The sequence below is a fragment of the Microchirus variegatus genome (assembly GCF_963457635.1).
Source record: "Microchirus variegatus genome assembly, chromosome: 2".
Taxonomy (NCBI): domain Eukaryota; kingdom Metazoa; phylum Chordata; class Actinopteri; order Pleuronectiformes; family Soleidae; genus Microchirus; species Microchirus variegatus.
The window spans coordinates 44,822,733-44,842,526 of record NC_139803.1 but is presented as its reverse complement, the minus strand read 5'-3'; the positions used below and the strand labels follow the sequence as shown (position 1 = coordinate 44,842,526).

Genomic DNA, 19,794 nt, shown 5'->3' with positions numbered 1-19,794 from the left:
AAATCTCTTCTTCTGTTTTGTTTTGTTTCCTCCTGCAGTTTCAATCCTGGCAGAGACCGAGGAGATTAAAGATCTGCTGCTGAAGAACGGCATCGAGGTGGAGACGGTGGCCGACATCTATCCCATCCACGTCCAGCCGTCCAGAGTCCTGAGCCACATCTACGCCAGACTGGGTACGAGACGTCCACTCAAGACTCGACCGTGTTAAAGACTTATTGATTATTTACTTTACTCTTCGTCTCAGGACGAAACCCCAGACTGGGTCTGACGGGTCGACCTTACAGGAGGATCGGAGTCCTGGGAACATCCAAGTTCTACAGCATCAGGAACTCTGTGTTCTCCTTCACACCTCAGGTCAGAGCAGAGGACACATGTGTCTGTTTGTGAGGACCATGGTTTGTCCTCGAGTCTCTGTGTCTGTGTGTGTCTGTGTGTGTCTCATGTGTCTCATGTGTCTCATGTCTCTGTCTCATGTGTCTCTGTGTGTCTTCAGTTCATCGACCATCAGCAGTTTTACTTGGCTCTGGACAACAAGATGATCGTGGAGATGTTGAGGACAGAGATCTCATATCTGGCCTCTAGGTGGAGGATGACGGGACGACCTACTGTGACCTTTCCTGTCTCACAGACCATGCTGAGTGAGACATGTTTACCTCATTAATACACACATGTTTAACTCATTAATACGCACACACACACACGTTTACCTCATTAATACACACATGTTTACCTCATTAATACACACACACACGTTTACCTCATTAATAAACACATGTTTACCTCATTAATACACACATTTACCTCATTAATACCCACATTTACCTCATTAATACACACATGTTTACCTCATTAATACACACACACACGTTTACCTCATTAATAAACACATGTTTACCTCATTAATACACACATTTACCTCATTAATACACACATGTTTACCTCATTAATACACGCGTTTACCTCATTAATACACACATTTACCTCATTAATACACACATTTACCTCATTAATACACACATTTACCTCATTAATACACACATGCTTACCTCATTAATACGCACACACACGTTTACCTCATTAATCCACACACACATTTACCTCATTAATACACACACACATGTTTACCTCCTTAACACACACACACGTTTACCTCATTAACACACACACACTTAGCTCCTTAATACACACATTTACCTCATTAATACACACACACATTTACCTCATTAATACACATGTTTAATGTTTACCTCATTAATACACACACATTTACCTCATTAACACACGCAAACGTTTACCTCATTAACACACACACACACTTATCTCCTTAATACACACACTTACCTCATTAATACACACACACGTTTACCTCATTAACACACACACACACATTTACCTCATTAACACACGCAAACATTTACCTCATTAACACACACACACACACACAATTAGCTCCTTAATACACACACTTAACTCATTAATACACACAAACACACACACACACACACACACACATTTACCTCATTAATACACACACACATTTACCTCATTAACACACGCAAACGTTTGCCTCATTAATACACACACACACACACATTTGCCTCATTAACACACATACACACATTTACCTCATTAACACACACACACACTTACCTCATTAATATACACACACATTTACCTCATTAACACACACACTTACCACATTAATATACACACACATTTATCTCATTAACACACACACATTTACCTCATTAACACACACACAGAAGGTGATGTTGCTTCATGATTTCACTCGTGTGTGTGTGTGTCTGTGTGTGTGTGTGTGTGTGTGTGTCTGTGTGTCTGTGTGTCTGTGTGTCTGTGTGTCTGTGTGTCTGTGTGTGTGTGTGTGTTAGATGAAGACCACTCAGACCTGGATCCTGCCGTCTTGGCCACACTGAAGAAGCTTCAGGACGGTTACTACGGAGGAGCGCGGTCAGCTTTTATTTAAATACACAGATTAGATGAGATTAAGGTGAGATTATATCCAGTCTTTTCTGACACAGTATTTATTCCTAACTCCAGGATCCAGACGGGGAAAATGTCCGAGTTCTTCACCACTTCCTGTTTCGCTCACCTGAGTTTCCTGGACGGTAAGAGTCGTGGCAGCATGAGCGTCCGCAGCCACGCGTGTGATGATGATGATGATGATGGTGATGAAGGTAGCGACGATGGAAAGGTGCATGAGTTACGTTATGACGATGGTAAGAAAAGAAAATGGTGACACCAGCTGTGGAAATGTCTTTGTGTCCACTGATGGTCTGACCATTACTGCTGTATGAGATTATATTGTTATAATAATCATCTATATAATCCCATACACACACACATGAACAGACGCTGATGAAGTCTGTGTAACACTCTAACACTCTGTGGTTTTTCAACATCAGCTTCTCTTCATGTTTGATGAAGGAAAAGCTGCACAAATAAAACAACAATAAAGTTAATATATAAAACGACAATAAAGTTAATATAACAACAATAAAATGTAATATAACGACAATAAAGTTAATATAACAACAATAAAGTTAATAAAACGACAATAAAGTTAATATAACAAAAATAAAATGTAATTTAACAACAATAAAGTTAATAAAACGACAATAAAATGTAATAAAACAACAATAAAGTTAAAGTTCTTCACAACTCACTTGAGATCAGGTTATAAAAGGTACAAATCAAATAAAGTTACATTTGATTTAAATGGAATCAGGAAATGTGTGTCAAGTGTTTTATGATGGATTTTAAATCTAAGCTCATATCTTGAGATAGTGAGAAATATTTAAATTTATAATCATTTATTTCTGTAGTTTGATCAAATCACAATTATGTTGAAAAACACTTGTTTTTGCTTGTTCACTCATGCTAACTCATGCTAACTCATGCTAACTAGTAATCTGCTTGTCTTCATTTAATCTACACGCATGTTAAAGCTGCTCACTGAGATTTTTGTGATGTTTTGTTCTGCAGATTAGGATTCTAAAGATAAATATTATGCAGATTAAGATTATGAAGATCAAAGTTATGCAGATTATGAAGATTAAGATTATGCAAATTAAGATTATGCAAATTAAGATTATGAAGATTATGAAGATCAAGAAATGCAAATAAAGATTATGCAGATTAAGATTATGAAGATTAAGATAATAATGCAGATTAAGAGATGCTAATCTCTCTGTTAAACTGCTGTGAAAAACTAAACTAACAGCAGAGATAACGATGGAATACTTTATTCACAAACGTCAACAGAACAGAAAGTGTGCGTGCGTCCACATGAACAGCAGGGGGCGCTCATGAACCAGGACCTGGGATTATAGGAAAAGAAAAAAATAGGAAATGAAGACGTTCTGAAACATTTGCAGTCGTCTTAAATCTCTAAACTCTAACTGATTTTTGTCACTCTGTGTGTGTGTGTTGCTCCGCCTCCTCCTCCTTTGTCTCCGCCTCCAGAGGCAGACGACCTGGCTCAGTACCTGGATCAGCTGTTAGCTCACGCTGCTCCTAAGAAGGTCAAAGGTCACGCTCCTCAGCAGCAGCAGTCGTCTCCTGCAGGACTGAGCAGATTCAAGGCTGCAGCCACCAAAACCAAGGAGTTACTGGCTCTGAAGAACAAGGCTGAGAACCTGGACGTCCACAGTGAGAGGACACCTCCTCATCATCATCTTCATCATCTTCCTCATCTGCAGGATGAAGATGATGTGTGACGTGTTGTCTCTGTTGTTGTTGTTGTTGTTTAGATGTCAACATGTACCTGGCAAACAAACTGTTCCGCTCCGCTCAGCCTCCGCTCAACCTCAACCTGCCTCAATCTGCTGAAGCTCAGCAGACTCAGGTGTGTTCTTCATCATCTTCACCATCATCCTCCTCTTCTTCATCATCCTCTTCTTCATCCTCCTCCTCTTCATCATGGTCTCTGTCCTCCAGGCTCCTGGTGTCTCAGCTCACAGCAGAATCCCTCGAGACTCCAGTGGAGACATCGACCACAAGGCTCTGGTTCAACTGCTGAGAGAAAGTCAGAGTCTGCAGGACCAGGCGGACATCCTCTACATCCTGTTTAAGGACAAGTGAGACACTCTGAGGGACACACAGAGACACTTAGGGACACACAGAGACACTTGAAGACAAGTGAGACACTCCGGGGGACACACAGAGACACTGAGGGACACTTAAAGACAAGTGAGACACTCTGAGAGACACACAGAGACGCAGTCAGAGTCTGCAGGAGCTGGGACATCCTCTACATCCTGTTTAAGGACAAGTGAGACACTCTGAAGGACACACAGGGACACTGAGGGACACACAGAGACACTGGGGGACACTTAAAGATAAGTGAGACTCTGAGGGACACAGAGACACTTAGAGGCACAGTCAAAGTCTGCAGGACCAGGTGTACACATCCTCTACATCCTCTTTATGGACAAGTGAGACACTCTGAGAGACACAGGGACACTAGAGGACACTTGGCACTCAGAGACGTTCAGAGACCTAGAGACACACACAGAGACAGACAGAGACATTCAGAATGAATAAAGACAGTTGTATAAAGTGAGCAGTGGTTTCTGTGTTGACGTCTTGATGTTGTGTTTAATTGTGTGTCTCTGTCTGTCCCTGTCTGTCCTCAGAGGGATGGACTGGGACACTCATGTCCACGGTCAAGGCTCCACAGTTCGCTCTCTGCTCACTGATCTCTATGAGAAGGTTGGAGAACTGAAGCTGTGGGGACTGATCAGGATGATCTCAGGTCTGCTGAGGAAGAAGGTGGAGGAGCTGGACTCGGTAACACACACACACACACACACACACACACACACACAGTGACACACACACACGCACACACAGTGAGTCTGACTCCTCCCCCTCTGTGTAGGCCTGCTCTGATTTGCTGGCTCATCAGAAACACCTGACCGTTGGTCTTCCTCCTGAACCCAGAGAGAAAACCATCACAGCTCCTGTTTCTCCTGATCGACTCGCTGCCCTGATCGATGAGGCCAGTGACAACAACATCAGTGTAGCCATCCTCACTCAGGTCTGAGCCTCCTCTCCTCCTTCACCTCCTTCACCTCCTCCTCTCCTCTCCTCCTCTCCTCTCATTACTCCTCTCCTCACCTCCTCCTCCTTCACCTCCTCCTCTCCTCAGGAGATCATGGTGTATCTTGCCATGAGCATCAGGACTCAACCCTCTCTCTTCAGTGAGATGTTCAGACTCCGCATCGGCCTCATTATCCAGGTGATGGCAACAGAACTGAGTCAGAGTCTGGACTGTTCAGGTGATACACACACACACACACACACACACACACACACACACTCACACTCACTCACTCTCCCACACCAAAGACCACAGAGAACATGAGTGATGTTCATGAGCTGCTGCTCCATCACTGAGCTTACGTGTGTGTGTGTGTGTGTGTCTCTCTCTGTGTGTGTGTGTGTGTGTGTGTGTGTGTGTGTGTGTGTGTCTCTCTCTGTGTGTGTGTGTGTGTGTGTGTGTGTGTAGGTGAGGAGGCCACAGACTCTCTGATGAGTCTCAGTCCTTCAGAACTAAAGAATCTCCTTCATCACATCCTCAGTGGGAAAGAGTTTGGAGTTCAGCGCAGCAGTGAGTCTTCATCATCTTCATCATCATCATCATCATCATCTTCATCATCATCGTCATGGAGACATGTTTGTGTTCATCTGTTTTAATGTAAACTCTCCTCTCTCCTTTCTCGTCTCCTCTCTCCTCTCTCCTCTCTCCTCTCCCCGTCCTCTCTCCTCTCTCGTCTCCTCTCTCCTCTCTCCTCTCTCGTCTCCTCTCTCCTCTCTCCTCTGTCCTCTCTCCTCTCTCGTCTCCTCTCTCCTCTCTCGTCTCCTCTCTCCTCTGTCCTCTCTCCTCTCTCCTCTCCCCGTCCTCTCTCCTCTCTCGTCTCCTCTCTCCTCTCTCCTCTCTCCTCTCCCCGTCCTCTCTCCTCTCTCGTCTCCTCTCTCCTCTCTCCTCTCTCGTCTCCTCTCTCCTCTCTCCTCTGTCCTCTCTCCTCTCTCGTCTCCTCTCTCCTCTCTCGTCTCCTCTCTCCTCTCTCCTCTCTCCTCTCTCCTCTCCCCGTCCTCTCTCCTCTCTCGTCTCCTCTCTCCTCTCTCGTCTCCTCTCTCCTCTGTCCTCTCTCCTCTCTCTTCTCTCCTCTGTCCTCTCTCCTCTGTCCTCTCTCCTCTCTCGTCTCCTCTCTCCTCTCTCGTCTCCTCTCTCCTTTCTCGTCTCCTCTCTCCTCTGTCCTCTCTCCTCTCTCCTCTGTCCTCTCCTCTCTCCTCTCCTCTCTCCTCTCTCGTCTCCTCTCTCCTCTGTCCTCTCTCTTCTCTCCTCTCTCCTCTGTCTTCTCTCCTCTCTCCTCTGTCCTCTCTCCTCTGTCCTCTCTCCTCTCCTCTCTCCTCTCTCGTCTCCTCTCTCCTCTGTCCTCTCTCTTCTCTCCTCTCTCCTCTGTCCTCTCTCCTCTGTCCTCTCTTCTCTCCTCTCTCTGTCCTCTCTCTTCTCTCCTCTCTCCTCTGTCCTCTCTCCTCTCCTCTCTCGTCTCCTCTCTCCTCTGTCCTCTCTCTTCTCTCCTCTCTCCTCTGTCCTCTCTCTTCTCTCCTCTCTCCTCTGTCCTCTCTCCTCTGTCCTCTCTCCTCTCTCCTCTCCTCTCTCCTCTCTCGTCTCCTCTCTCCTCTGTCCTCTCTCTTCTCTCTTCTCTCCTCTGTCCTCTCTTCTCTCCTCTCTCCTCTCTCCTCCCGTGTCTCCTCTCTCCTTTCTCGTCTCCTCTCTCCTCTCTCCTCTCTCCTCTGTCCTCTCCTCTCTCGTCTCCTCTCTCCTCTGTCCTCTCTCCTCTGTCCTCTCTCCTCTCTCGTCTCCTCTCTCCTCTCTCCTCTGTCCTCTCTCCTCTGTCCTCTCTCTTCTCTCCTCTCTCCTCTGTCCTCTCTCCTCTCTCCTCTCTCCTCTCTCGTCTCCTCTCTCCTCTCTCCTCTGTCCTCTCTCCTCTCTCGTCTCCTCTCTCCTCTGTCCTCTCTCCTCTCTCGTCTCCTCTCTCCTCTCTCGTCTCCTCTCTCCTCTCTCCTCTCTCCTCTCTCCTCTCTCCTCTCTCGTCTCCTCTCTCCTCTCTCCTCTGTCCTCTCTCTTCTCTCCTCTCTCCTCTGTCCTCTCTCCTCTCTCGTCTCCTCTCTCCTCTGTCCTCTCTCCTCTCTCGTCTCCTCTCTCCTCTCTCCTCTGTCCTCTCTCCTCTCTCGTCTCCTCTCTCCTCTCTCCTCTCTCCTCTCTCGTCTCCTCTCTCCTCTCTCGTCTCCTCTCTCCTCTCTCCTCTCTCCTCTCTCCTCTGTCCTCTCCTCTCTCGTCTCCTCTCTCCTCTCTCCTCTGTCCTCTCTCCTCTGTCCTCTCTCCTCTCTCGTCTCCTCTCTCCTCTCTCCTCTGTCCTCTCTCGTCTCCTCTCTCCTCTCTCCTCTGTCCTCTCTCCTCTGTCCTCTCTCTTCTCTCCTCTCTCCTCTGTCCTCTCTCCTCTCTCGTCTCCTCTCTCCTCTGTCCTCTCTCCTCTCTCGTCTCCTCTCTCCTCTGTCCTCTCTCCTCTGTCCTCTCTCCTCTCTCCTCTCTCCTCTGTCCTCTCTCCTCTCTCCTCTCTCCTCTCTCCTCTGTCCTCTCTCCTCTCTCCTCTCTCCTCTGTCCTCTCTCCTCTGTCCTCTCTCCTCTCTCCTCTCTCCTCTGTCCTCTCTCCTCTCTCCTCTCTCCTCTCTCCTCTGTCCTCTCTCCTCTCTCCTCTCTCCTCTGTCCTCTCTCCTCTGTCCTCTCTCCTCTCTCCTCTCTCCTCTCTCCTCTGTCCTCAGTGAGGGACATGGACACAGGTCCTTCCATCTCCATCCATCACCTGGGAAACGTCGGCGCCACCAAGAGTGAGAGAGTGGGACTGAGCAAACTGAAGAGTGACATGAAGATGGTACAGTCCATAATATTACTAACCCCGCCCACAGCTGTCAGAGTCTAGATGAGTGTGTGTGTGTGTGTTTCAGTTGGATCAGGCTCCGCCCCCTCAGCAGGTGAACACATATGTCTTTAATTCACATGAATCCTGAGATCAGAGATTATGAACGAATGAACCTGATAAAATCATGAATAATAATCAGTGACATTCACACGTTCACTCACTGATGAAGATGATGATGAAGATGAATCATCTTTATTTACTGTGGTGGAAATAATCTAATAATTCTTTGTCATTTTACACTTATTTATATTCAACTGTTTCATTCATGTTCACTTCACTCCTGATGTGAAGATGAAGATTATGCAGATTAAGATTATACAGATTAAGATTATACAGATTAAATTTTATGCAGATTAACAGTATGCATATTAAGATTATACCGATTAAGATTATGTAGAGAAAGATTATAAAGTATAAATATATATAAATCTTATGCAGATGAAGATTATACAGATTAAGATTATACAGATTAAATCTTATGCAGATTAACAGTATGCATATTAAGATTATACCGATTAAGATTATGTAGAGAAAGATTATAAAGTATAAATATATATAAATCTTATGCATATGAAGATTATACAGATTATTCAGATTAAGATTATGCAGATTAAGAATAGCTCATTTCTCTGGTAAACCGCAGTGAGAAACTAAACAAAGAGCAGAGAACAATAAAACACAACTTCAATAATACTTCACAAACTCTTATGATGCTTAATCTGATAATCTGATCTAATCTGGTGACCTGTTTGATTCCAGCATGAAGTGGATTTGTCTTGTTTTAATTCACTAACTAAACAAACGTTATATTTGTGTATTTTTCTCCCTCTTTTCTCTTTTCTTCTTCTTCGTCTCAGGGATTAACGTCTCAATCTCTGGACATTGACAACATCGACTCTGGGGTAAATATGTGTTTCTTCTTCATCATCATCATCATTGAGTCACAGCAGCAGAGCTGGTCCACAGGAAGGGGGCGCTGTTCCTCCACTGTCAAACCCAGTGTCAGCTCCTCCTCTCTCCTCCTCTCTCCTCCTCCTCCTCCTCTCTCCTCCTCCTCCTCCTCTCCTCCTCCTGCAGAGGTACCGTCTCCCGTCCATAGAGTCTCTGGACGTCCCTGACCTCCCCAGTGCGTCAAAGGTCATCAGAGGTCAGTGGTTACGCAGACGTAGATTAGATGGAGCTCTGAACAGAGTTCCTGTGGGATTTTATCAGAAAGTCTGGAAGATTCTTCAGAAGGTGAGTGATCTTCATCATCATCGTCATCATCATCATCATTAGAGATTAGAGATTAGATTAGATTAGAGTTTTATGTTCATCATCAAACCTCTGTGTGTGTGTGTGTGCGTGCGCGCAGTGTCACGGTCTCTCCATCGAAGGCTTCGTTCTTCCTTCCTCCACCACCAGAGAGGTGACAGCGCCACCTACAGTTTATCAACACTCCACTTTTATTAGTTTGTCATTTATTTTCTCTTCAAGTTTAAATCAATGAATTTGTTTTCATGATTTGACAGATTATAGGATTATAGATTACAGATTATAGATTACAGATTATAGGGTTGTAGATGACAGATTATAGGGTTATAGATTATATGGCTGTAGATGGCAGATTGTAGATTACAGATTATAGATGACAGATTATAGATTGCAGATTATAGGGTTATAGATTACAGATTATAGGGTACAGATTATAGGGTTATAGATGATAGGGTTGTATATGACGGATTATAGATTACAGATTATAGATTGCAGATTATAGATTGCAGATTATAGGGTTATAGATTACAGATTATAGGGTACAGATTATAGGGTTATAGGTTATAGGGTTGTATATGACAGATTATAGATGACAGATTATAGATTACAGATTATAGATTACAGATATTAATCCTCATTATTCTTCTGTCCACACAAACTTCCTAAAGTTAATCTCAGAAGAATTAGAACCCAGTTTTGCGTCTTCCAGATGACTCCAGGTGAGATTAAGTTCTCGGTCCACGTGGAGACGGTGTTGAACCGCGTCCCTCAGCCTGAGTATCGGCAGCTGCTGGTGGAGGCCATCCTGGTGCTCACCATGTTAGCAGACGTGGACGTCCAGAGCATCGGCTCCATCGTCCACGTGGAGAAGATCGTTCATCTGGCCAACGACATGTTCTTCAAAGACCAGGTGAGGAACCGTGAGGCTCCGCCCCCTCAGGTCAGAACAAACGCGCTCTTCATTCTTTATTCTTCTCCAGATGGACCTGGGAGCAGAGGAGCACATCCTGGACAAAGACCCGTCCACCGGCGTCTGTCGGCTGCTCTACGACAGCGCCCCCAGTGGCCGCTATGGGAGCATGACTTACCTGACCAAGGCTGTGGCCGTTTACGTTCAGGACCTGCTGCCCAGCGGCTCCTGTGCCGTTCAGTGAGAGGCAGGAAACTCGTTAACTCTGTAACTCGTTAACTTTTTAACTCTGTAACTCGCTAAAGCTGTTCTTTTACATCGAGCAGCAGAGCTGCAGCCTCTTGTCAAAACATAGAAATGATCCACATACACATACGCGGCTTCTGTGCTAAGCAACGCTAAGCTAAGCTAAGCTAACATTAAAAAAAAAGTGAAATCCTAAACCGAACCTGATTTAAAGAATGTTTTTCAGTTCATTTGTAGACGTAAGTCATTCTAACCTCGTCTCCATGACAACGCGTCACTAAACTACAGGAAGTGGAGCGGTCAGGTGGTTCTGAGCGTTATGCTAATGATCGTCGAGCTTTAACAACGTAAACACAAACGCACTTTACGTCAACAACGAATCGATTTCAAAATAAAGCAGCTGCAGATTAATAAACATTTACAGTTATTTATTAAAAAGCCTTAACTTAACACTATGTGTGTGTGTGTGTGTGTGTGTTTGTTTGTTTGTGTGTGTGTTAAACTTCAGGATTAATGTTAAATAAAAACATCAGATTATCACAGATTAAAGATTTAGTATCACACTTTGATTTTTAGGATTCTTTTATTTTCTTAGAAGAACGAGTCGTTAATGAGTTTATGAATGAATGAATGACCTTTGACCTTTGTAACTACTGTGTGTGTGTGTGTGTGTGTGTTGATGTTGTCACTCTACTGTTATGTGTAATAAAAGAGAGAAAATCTGCTGATGTTTGTGAGTTTTTTATTTCACTTTTAAATTCACTTTCTTTCATTTTAATCTGGATTATTTCCCTTTTTTCACTCGTCTGTTGATGATGAAGATGAATTTTAAAATATCAATAACAAGATTTGTTTGTTTACATTCAAAGAATCTGTTTATTATTCACTTATGTTTATATTTGTGTCAAACAAACTGTATTGTTTTTATTAATAAACTATTCATATCATGTTCTGTGAACAGGTGGAAACATGCAGCAGAGGGCGCCACACAGACGAGCTCTAAAGTGAGTTTTATATATATATATATGTATGTATATATGTATGTGTATGTATATATGTATGTGTATATATATATGTATGTATATATATATGTATGTATATATATATATGTATATATATACATACATATATATATATGTATATACATGTATGTATATATATATGTATGTATATATACATACATATATATATGTATGTATATATATATGTATATGTATATATATATGTATGTATATATATATGTATATGTATGTATATATGTATGTATATATATATGTATATGTATGTATATATATATGTATATATATATACATATATATGTATATATATATATATGTATGTATATATATATGTATGTATATATACATACATATATATATGTATGTATATATATATGTATATGTATGTATATATATATGTATATATATATACATATATATGTATATATATATATATGTATGTATATATATATATGTGATATGTGTGTATATATATACACATATACTACATGTATATGTTTTGTCTTTTCATTTATGGACCACTTGAAAACTAATAAATTGTTAAATGAATTTGTGCAGAAATTATAAAAACCACAAATCACAGTTTTTACTTTGAAATGCTTTTATTCCACTTCCTGCAGCTCTGTCCTCTAACAGGACATCCAGTGGACACTAGGACACAGTACAAAGATAATTTGGCTTTAAAAAGTGCAATTTGTCCTCAAACATCAGTTACAAAACACAATATTTAAAAATACTAAATAAAACGTCAAAGAAATAATTTGTGGTTCTTTCTTCAGAGATTCTTCTTCTCTTTTCTTATTAACACAGAAACGTCAAAGTGATCCAGAGTAAAGACTTTAGTTCATATTTAATGTGATTGTTCAGCTTTTATTATAAGAAGAGGATTTAAAATCTAACAGAGAAGCTGATAATAAAGTGTTTGTTTGTGATAATAAAACCTTGTGTTTGTTAGCGATGACAAAACCTTGTGTTTGTTAGCGATGATAAAACCTTGAGGCTAATCTCTCGCAGACGTCAGACTTTTTCGTATCTTTAGTGGAAAAAGGTTCAGGGTCACTTTGTGTCATTGTTGAGATTAGAACGCCGGGATTTTGAATCCCTCGCAATAAAAACAACGAGTTCTCGTCGTCTGTCGGCGGAAAAAAATAATCTTACCCTGAAAAACAGAGTCTAATGTTAGCATCACAGCTAAGCTACTTCGTGTATAAAATGGGGTCGTGTCCACATGTCCACAGACACCAGGAGGGGGCAGCACTGTGTAGGAACGGCATGAGGAGGTCAGGCAGGGGGCGCTACAGCTGAAACGTCAGATTATTATAATCCCATTAAGATTTTTTTTTTCTACTTTCGTCCACTTCCTGTTCATCTTCACTCGTTCATCGTGGTTCAGTCGTTGACGATTTCGGACGCAGAAGAAGAACGAGCGCTGGAACAGTGACCTCCTCTGGACACACAAACACACGCATACACACACACATGTTAGTGTTTGTGTGTGTCTCTGAGTGTGTGTGTGTGTTCTTGTACTTGCAGCATACTGAGGACCAGTGAGAGGTTTTTAACCAACAAAGTGAGGACATTTTGTCCGGTCCTCACTTTGTTTTCATTTAAATCACTTCCTCAGGTTGTAAACATACTTTACTCTGTTTTTAACACAGATCCTCAATTTGGTACAAAAACCCATTTTTTGCTCTGGGGCTCCACCTGCTGACATGTTATGGTACTGCACCCAGTAGTTCTTTATAGATGTAAGTTATGAAGTAGATATTCGTAATTGTGTTGATTTATAAAGTGGAAATGCTGGTCCTCGCTTTGTCAGCACTTTTACCCGGTCCTCAGTATGCAGCAAGTATAAGAATGTGTGTGTATGTGTATGATATATTCACCTGCACACTCCTGTAGAACACTCGTAGTTGTTTTGACAGTAAGCTCCAAACGGTTTGCTGTTCATGATTCTCCACAGAGGAGTCATCCGAGCAACTCTCTTCACATGTCCTCTGTCCTCTGTCCTCAGTGTCCTCACGTCCTCTGTCCTCACGTCCTCACTGAGGACAGAGCTGGAGCTGAGCTGAGAGGACGGAGCTGCACACACCTGTGACATAGAGACAGAGACACACACACACACATTGAGACACACAGAGACACACACACACACACATAGACACACACACATAGAGACACACACACACATAGACACACACACACATAGAGACACACATAGAGACACACACACACAGACACACATAGAGACACACACACACACAAAGACACACACACATGGAGACACACACACACACACACATAGAGACACACATAGAGACACACACACATAGACACACACACACAGACACACACACACACATAGAGACACACATAGAGACACACACACACACATAGAGACACACATAGAGACACACATAGAGACACACACACACACACACATAGACACACACACACACACACACACAATCATTTTCCAGGTCGATCAATAAAAGTCTCTATTGATCTGTAAACTTTCCGTGTTGTGAAATCTTGTTTTAAATGTTGAAACTTTAACTTTGAAAGTCTTTTCTTCCTGTTTTCAGGTGACCTTTGACCTCAGTGTTGACCTCTGACCTCAGTGTTGACCTGTCACTCACCTGCTGAGTCATGATGAAGAGCAGGACACACAGAGTCACTGCTGCTTTAGGACTGAACATCATGGACTAATGTGTCTTCTTCTGATGATGATGATGATGATGATGATGATGATGGTGATGAAGATGATGAAGGTCCTCCAGGTCCCACAGAAGACAGCTCCTCTCCTGGACGACTGAAGTCAAAGCTGACTCAGCAAACTGTTCTGTGGACGAGGAGGGACGAGAGAGCTCTGCTTTATATGAGAGAGAGAGAGAGAGAGAGAGGGAGAGAGAGGGAGAGGGAGAGAGAGGGAGAGAGAGGGAGAGAGAGAGAGGGGGAGAGAGAGAGAGAGAGAGAGGGAGGGAGGGACTTCGAGAGAGAGAGAGAGAGAGAGAGGGAGAGAGTGTGTGTGTGTGTGTGTGTGTGTGTGTGTGTGTGTGAGAGGTCAGTGTCAGTCCTAATCCTAATCTTGACTGAAAGGTCAAAAGGTCACTTCCAGATTATACACGTGAGTCATCACAGGTTGACTTTCAGAACTGGGTTAATGGGTCAAAGGTGAAGACACACACACACACACACACACACACACACACACACACACACACACTAACACTGAGTCATGGCGTCTCCAGAGGAAACAGCTGATTGACAGGAATCGTCTGCATCATGATTCATGATTCATGACTCATCACATTCCACAAGAAACAGAAGAAAACAACATTTCTTCAGTTTTCCCGCTCTGTCCATCATTAGCTCCGCCCTGAAATGATTCACCTGTGTCTTGTTAGGCTCCTCCCCCTGGTGTATGTGAGGGATTAAAGGACAGATCTTTGCTGATGATACTGTATTTTTCTTACATACAGATTATTTGTTATTGTTAGTTTCTTATTGAAGTGTCTCACATGACCTGGTCTGACCTGGTCTGACCTGGTCTGACCTGGTCTGACCTGGTCTGACCTGGTCTGACCTGGTCTGACCTGACCATGGTCCTGGTCTGGACTCTGAACATTTCACAGAATAAACTCAGACCTTGATTCTGAGCCAGTTTTCCTCTGATAGTGAAGCGGTGACAGTTCATTTGTTTCTCTTTTCTCTGAAATCACAGGAACTCTTTGATTCTCTCATTCAAACGTTCTGATGTAAAGTTAGAGCTGAATCTCAAACAGGAAGTGATGAAGAGGACACGCCCCCTGTGACCAAGGTGAAGCTGAGGTCGATTTATTGAGTCGTTATTGATCCAAATGTCCTCGATAACCTTTCATCATCACAGAAGACAAGAAATCTGTTTGAAGGAAATGATTTAAAGATAATAAACACGAGAACTTGACTGTAAACACTGATGTTGACAAAGACTTGAAAAATAAGCACAAACATGAGAAAATAACTTTATCATAAAGACAAACTGAAGATGTTAAGATGTTACATCATGTTTAGTTTCTGTTTCAGCTTGTGTTTATCGATGTGTTCATGTTCTCAGTATAATGATGGTGGTGCGTTCACTGACCGTTAACCTTAGACTTAGTTTTGTTTACTGTTCTCTTCAGTTTGATTTGGCTGCAACTTTAATGTCTGCTGATGTGACCTCATGTGTCTGTGAACACAGCTGACCCTGAAGCTAACTCTGAACCTGAGCTAAACCCTGAAGCTAACTCTGAACCTGAGCTAAACCCTGAAGCTAACTCTGAACCTGAGCTAAACCCTGAAGCTAACTCTGAACCTGAGCTAAACCCTGAAGCTATCTCTGAACCTGAGCTAAACCCCTGAAGCTAACTCTGAACCTGCACTAAACCCCTGAAGCTAACTCTGAACCTGAGCTAAACCCTGAAGCTAACTCTGAACCTGAGCTAAACCCCTGAAGCTAACTCTGAACCTGAGCTAAATCCCTGAAGCTAACTCTGAACCTGAGCTAAACCCCTGAAGCTAACTCTGAACCTGCGCTAAACCCCTGAAGCTAACTCTGAACCTGAGCTAAACCCTGAAGCTAACTCTGAACCTGAGCTAAACCCCTGAAGCTAACTCTGAACCTGAGCTAAACCCCTGAAGCTAACTCTGAACCTGAGCTAAACCCCGGAAACTAACCCTAAACCTGACCTAAATCCCTGAAGCTAACCCTAAACACAAACTAAAATTGACCTAAACCCCTGAAACTAACTCGAGATCTGATCTAAACCCTGAAACTAAACCTAACCTAAACCCACAATACTAACTCTAAATCTGACCTAAACCAATTAAACTAACTCCAAACCACTGAAACTAACCCTAAACCTGACTTAAACCCAGGTCAAAGGTCACAGTGATAAACATGAACAGAAAACAGAAACATCGTAGACTTTTGAAAACATGCATTTATTTTATTATTAATTTCATCTCTTAATAAAAACTCCTCCTCTTCCTCGTCTTCATATAAATATTTACAAACGTCATCTTTGCTGTTTTTACAGAAACATCAACAGTCGACAAACTTTCATAAAAGTCGACTCATTTCATCCACGAATATTCATGAGTTTGGTGGAGTTAGTTTTTTTTTGACCAGATTTTGTTTTTTTCTTATTTTTTTTTAAAAAAATGGACGAATAAATCGACAAAAAAATAACATTCGGATGATTTTGTTGTTTTCTTTAAAATGTTTGTTTGTGATTTTACTGAATCTTAAAAAAAAAACAAAAAAAAAATCCTGTTTAACTTTGGTGAAAAAGTGTGTAATTTGAGGGAAAAACTTCACAACAGTTTTGACGTTAAATCAGTTCGTGTTTTTAAAGTGCGTTAACAGGGACGAGCCCCGCCCCCTTCAGTCTAAGCCCCGCCCCCCCCCCCCTCAGCGGCAGGTGCAGGACTCGGCCACCATGTCCTCCAGCTCCTTGTACTCCACCTTCTTCTTGTGGACCACCAGCACGCTCATGGGCATGTAGCGGTACGGCACGCAGGACAGCGGCGGCACGGCGCCCAGGCCCAGGTCGCTGATGGCGGTCTGGATGATGGCGTGGTTGGGGGCGTGGTAACCGTAGTGCAGGACGCGCGGACAGTCGCCCTGACAGAAGCGAGGGTTGTAGACGGGCGGCGCGATGAAGTAGTGACCCCAGCCCAGCTCGTCGAACGACAGGCGGAACGAGTGCAGCTTACAGCGACTCTTCGCCGCCGCCGCCGCCGCGCTGGTTTTACGCTTGTAGGCGGGGACGCTGGACGCCAGCGAGGCGGAGGAGGAGGAGGTGGAGAAGGAGGACGAGGAGGTGGGAGCGTTTTTCAGGACGTCCAGCGAGGGGTCGCTCAGCTCTGACGAGTCTTTGGAGCGGCGGCGACGGCGGCGGCGGCCGCCGCGGGGGGGACGGCGGAGCGGCGGGTTCCAGCGTCTGATTCTGCTCATGGCGTCGGAACCCTCGGCTCCCAACAGCTCCTCCATCCACTCCTGCCCCGCCCTCTTCTCTTCCACGTACAGCAGCAGAGACGGGACGTCCACGTGAGCTTCTCCCCGCCGCCGTCCTGCAGCGCTGTCCCGCCACGGCCACCAGGAGGAGCCGTTCTGCGAGCACCAGTACTGAGCGGTGAGCGTCATGTGAGCGTCCTCGCTCTGGAGGACGTGTCCGCTCACGTGAGCCGTGATGTCCGTCTCCGTCCACTGGTCCTCGGGCTCCAGCGTCACCAGACTCTCTGCTCCCAGAGACGTGATCTGAGCCCTGCAGCGAGGACCAGGACCTGGACCTGGACCTGGACCTGGACCTGGACCTGGACCTGGAGGTGATGAAGGTGATGGAGGAGGACCTGAGGAGGAGGAGGAGGAGGGAGAGCGCAGGTGGATGAAGGACGCTCTGATCAGCTGTTCTGAAGGAAGTGTGTCCAGGTTGTAGAGAACAGTGAAGATGTAGAGATGATCTGAAACCACGACAAACACAGACTCTGTTCAGCTGCAGCGCCCCCCTGTGGCTCACGTGTGAGCATCAGGTTATAATCTGATGAATAATCTGATCCTCAGGCTGTTTTATACCCATGAACACATGAATCATCCATCCATTTAATATGAATTTGAAACTAACTCTAAACCTGACCTAAACCACTGAAACTAACTCTAAACCTGAGCTAAACCACTGAAACTAACTCTAAACCTGACCTAAACCACTTAAACTAACTCTAAACCTGAGCTAAACCACTGAAACTAACTCTAAACCTGACCTAAACCACTTAAACTAACTCTAAACCTGACCTAAACCACTTAAACTAACTCTAAACCTGACCTAAACCACTTAAACTAACTCTAAACCTGACCTAAACCACTGAAACGATCTCTAAACTTGACCTAAACTACTGAAACTAACTCTAAACCTGAGCTAAACCACTGAAACTAACTCTAAACCTGACCTAAACCACTTAAACTAACTCTAAACCTGACCTAAACCACTTAAACTAACTCTAAACCTGAGCTAAACCACTGAAACTAACTCTAAACCTGACCTAAACCACTTAAACTAACTCTAAACCTGACCTAAACCACTGAAACGATCTCTAAACTTGACCTAAACTACTGAAACTAACTCTAAACCTGAGCTAAACCACCTAAACTAACTCTAAACCTGAGCTAAACCACTGAAACTATCTCTAAACTTGACCTAAACTACTGAAACTAACTCTAAACCTGAGCTTAAACCATGAAACTGACTCTAAACCTGAATTAATTTAAACAAATCAAGTGAAGTTAATGAAGATTTATCAATCACTGATCAATGATTATTCAGTGATTTCATCAAAAACAACTTAACAATCATTAAATCACTGATTATTGATCAGCGACGACTGAAAAGTTTATTTGTGCTTTTGTTGTGAAATCAATGAATGTGTGTGTGTGTGTGTGTGCGCGTGTGCGCGCGTCTCACCTGATGACGTATCAGCAGCAGGTAGATGACGTAATGAGGACGTGGTGGGTCTGAGCAGTCGAACCGTGTTGGAGCCGAACTTCCGGTGCTGTTTGGGTCTTCCGTCCGGTTCCGCCGCGCTCCGGTACAGACTCAGCATGAACTGCACGTTCTGGTCCGAGCGGTGCGCGTGCGCGCGCGCGTCCCCGTGCCTGGAGCTGCGCCGGGCGTTTGGTGAAGAAGAGGAAGAGGATGAAGAAGAAGAGGAGGATGAAGAGGAGAGCAGGATGGAGGTGAAGGAGCAGAGGAGGAGGAGGAGAGTGGCGCGCGCTGACCTCATGTTTGTGGTCTTTTCATTGATGTTCGCCGCGAACCTTCATCCTAACTCTGACCACGTGACCATCAACTTCCTGTCCGACACAAACAACCTGAGCACAATTAACACCTGCCACCGGCGGGACACGCCCACCGCTGCGTCGACACGCCCACCGCAGCGGTGACACGCCCACTGCAGAGTCGACACACCCACTGCAGGTATTGATTATATTTTAGAAATGTATAATATTATATTATGTTTTTTTATTGTGTTTATTTATTTAGTTTCCATGAAAAATTGAGTATTTACTGTTTATTTGTTATTAAGTTTCAGACGGAGATTCTTCAGCTTCTCAGGGAAAACCTGGACCATGACTGGTTCTGGTTCTGGTTCTGGTTCTGGTTCTGGTTCTGGTTCTGGTTCAGGTTCTGTTAAGGTTCTGTTAAGTTCTGGTTCTTGTTCTGTTCAGGTTCTGGTTCTGCTTAATCTTCAGGTTTAGGTTGAGGTTCAGGTTTGGGTTCTGTTCTGGTTCTGGTTATGTACGGTTCGGGTTTCGAGTTCTGGTTCTGGTTCAGGT

The 19,794-nt window shown here is 43.8% G+C and overlaps 3 protein-coding genes across 5 annotated transcripts in view; 1 reads left to right on the top strand and 2 right to left on the bottom strand.

The window, feature by feature from the left end:
• The window catches only part of phka1a (phosphorylase kinase, alpha 1a (muscle)), an 18,863-nt gene extending 7,716 nt beyond the window's left edge, over window positions 1-11,147 (top strand). The window contains exons 14-32 of one of the 3 annotated variants that reach the window (XM_083909987.1): window positions 39-173; window positions 245-354; window positions 494-638; window positions 1,893-1,971; window positions 2,062-2,129; window positions 3,487-3,672; window positions 3,774-3,868; window positions 3,961-4,100; window positions 4,659-4,812; window positions 4,904-5,062; window positions 5,174-5,303; window positions 5,534-5,635; window positions 7,855-7,964; window positions 8,038-8,064; window positions 8,870-8,914; window positions 9,090-9,248; window positions 9,367-9,420; window positions 9,976-10,176; window positions 10,247-11,147. In XM_083909987.1, coding sequence (XP_083766113.1) covers window positions 39-173; window positions 245-354; window positions 494-638; window positions 1,893-1,971; window positions 2,062-2,129; window positions 3,487-3,672; window positions 3,774-3,868; window positions 3,961-4,100; window positions 4,659-4,812; window positions 4,904-5,062; window positions 5,174-5,303; window positions 5,534-5,635; window positions 7,855-7,964; window positions 8,038-8,064; window positions 8,870-8,914; window positions 9,090-9,248; window positions 9,367-9,420; window positions 9,976-10,176; window positions 10,247-10,420 — 2,273 coding nt within the window. In that variant the 3' untranslated portion in view covers window positions 10,421-11,147. Of the gene's footprint in view, window positions 1-38; window positions 174-244; window positions 355-493; window positions 639-1,892; window positions 1,972-2,061; window positions 2,241-3,486; window positions 3,673-3,773; window positions 3,869-3,960; window positions 4,101-4,658; window positions 4,813-4,903; window positions 5,063-5,173; window positions 5,304-5,533; window positions 5,636-7,854; window positions 7,965-8,037; window positions 8,065-8,869; window positions 8,915-9,089; window positions 9,249-9,366; window positions 9,421-9,975; window positions 10,177-10,246 lie in introns of all 3 variants that reach the window. The other 2 variants (XM_083909985.1, XM_083909986.1) reach the window with 2 other exon arrangements.
• Window positions 11,148-12,442: 1,295 nt separating this feature from the next.
• On the bottom strand, window positions 12,443-14,171 carry leap2 (liver-expressed antimicrobial peptide 2). Its single transcript, XM_083902838.1, has 3 exons — window positions 14,081-14,171; window positions 13,328-13,533; window positions 12,443-12,888 (listed from the first exon to the last, which is right to left on the bottom strand). Exons 1-3 carry the CDS (start codon window positions 14,141-14,143, stop codon window positions 12,831-12,833), a joined length of 327 nt encoding a protein of 108 aa, XP_083758964.1. The 5' UTR covers window positions 14,144-14,171; the 3' UTR covers window positions 12,443-12,830.
• A 2,704-nt stretch (window positions 14,172-16,875) lies between these two features.
• bmp15 (bone morphogenetic protein 15) lies at window positions 16,876-19,241 on the bottom strand (the record flags this gene model as incomplete). The annotated part of the gene is made up of 3 exons (XM_083907821.1): window positions 16,876-17,927; window positions 18,923-19,119; window positions 19,237-19,241. 3 exons carry the CDS (start codon window positions 19,239-19,241, stop codon window positions 16,876-16,878), a joined length of 1,254 nt encoding a protein of 417 aa, XP_083763947.1.
• Window positions 19,242-19,794: the final 553 nt, after the last annotated feature.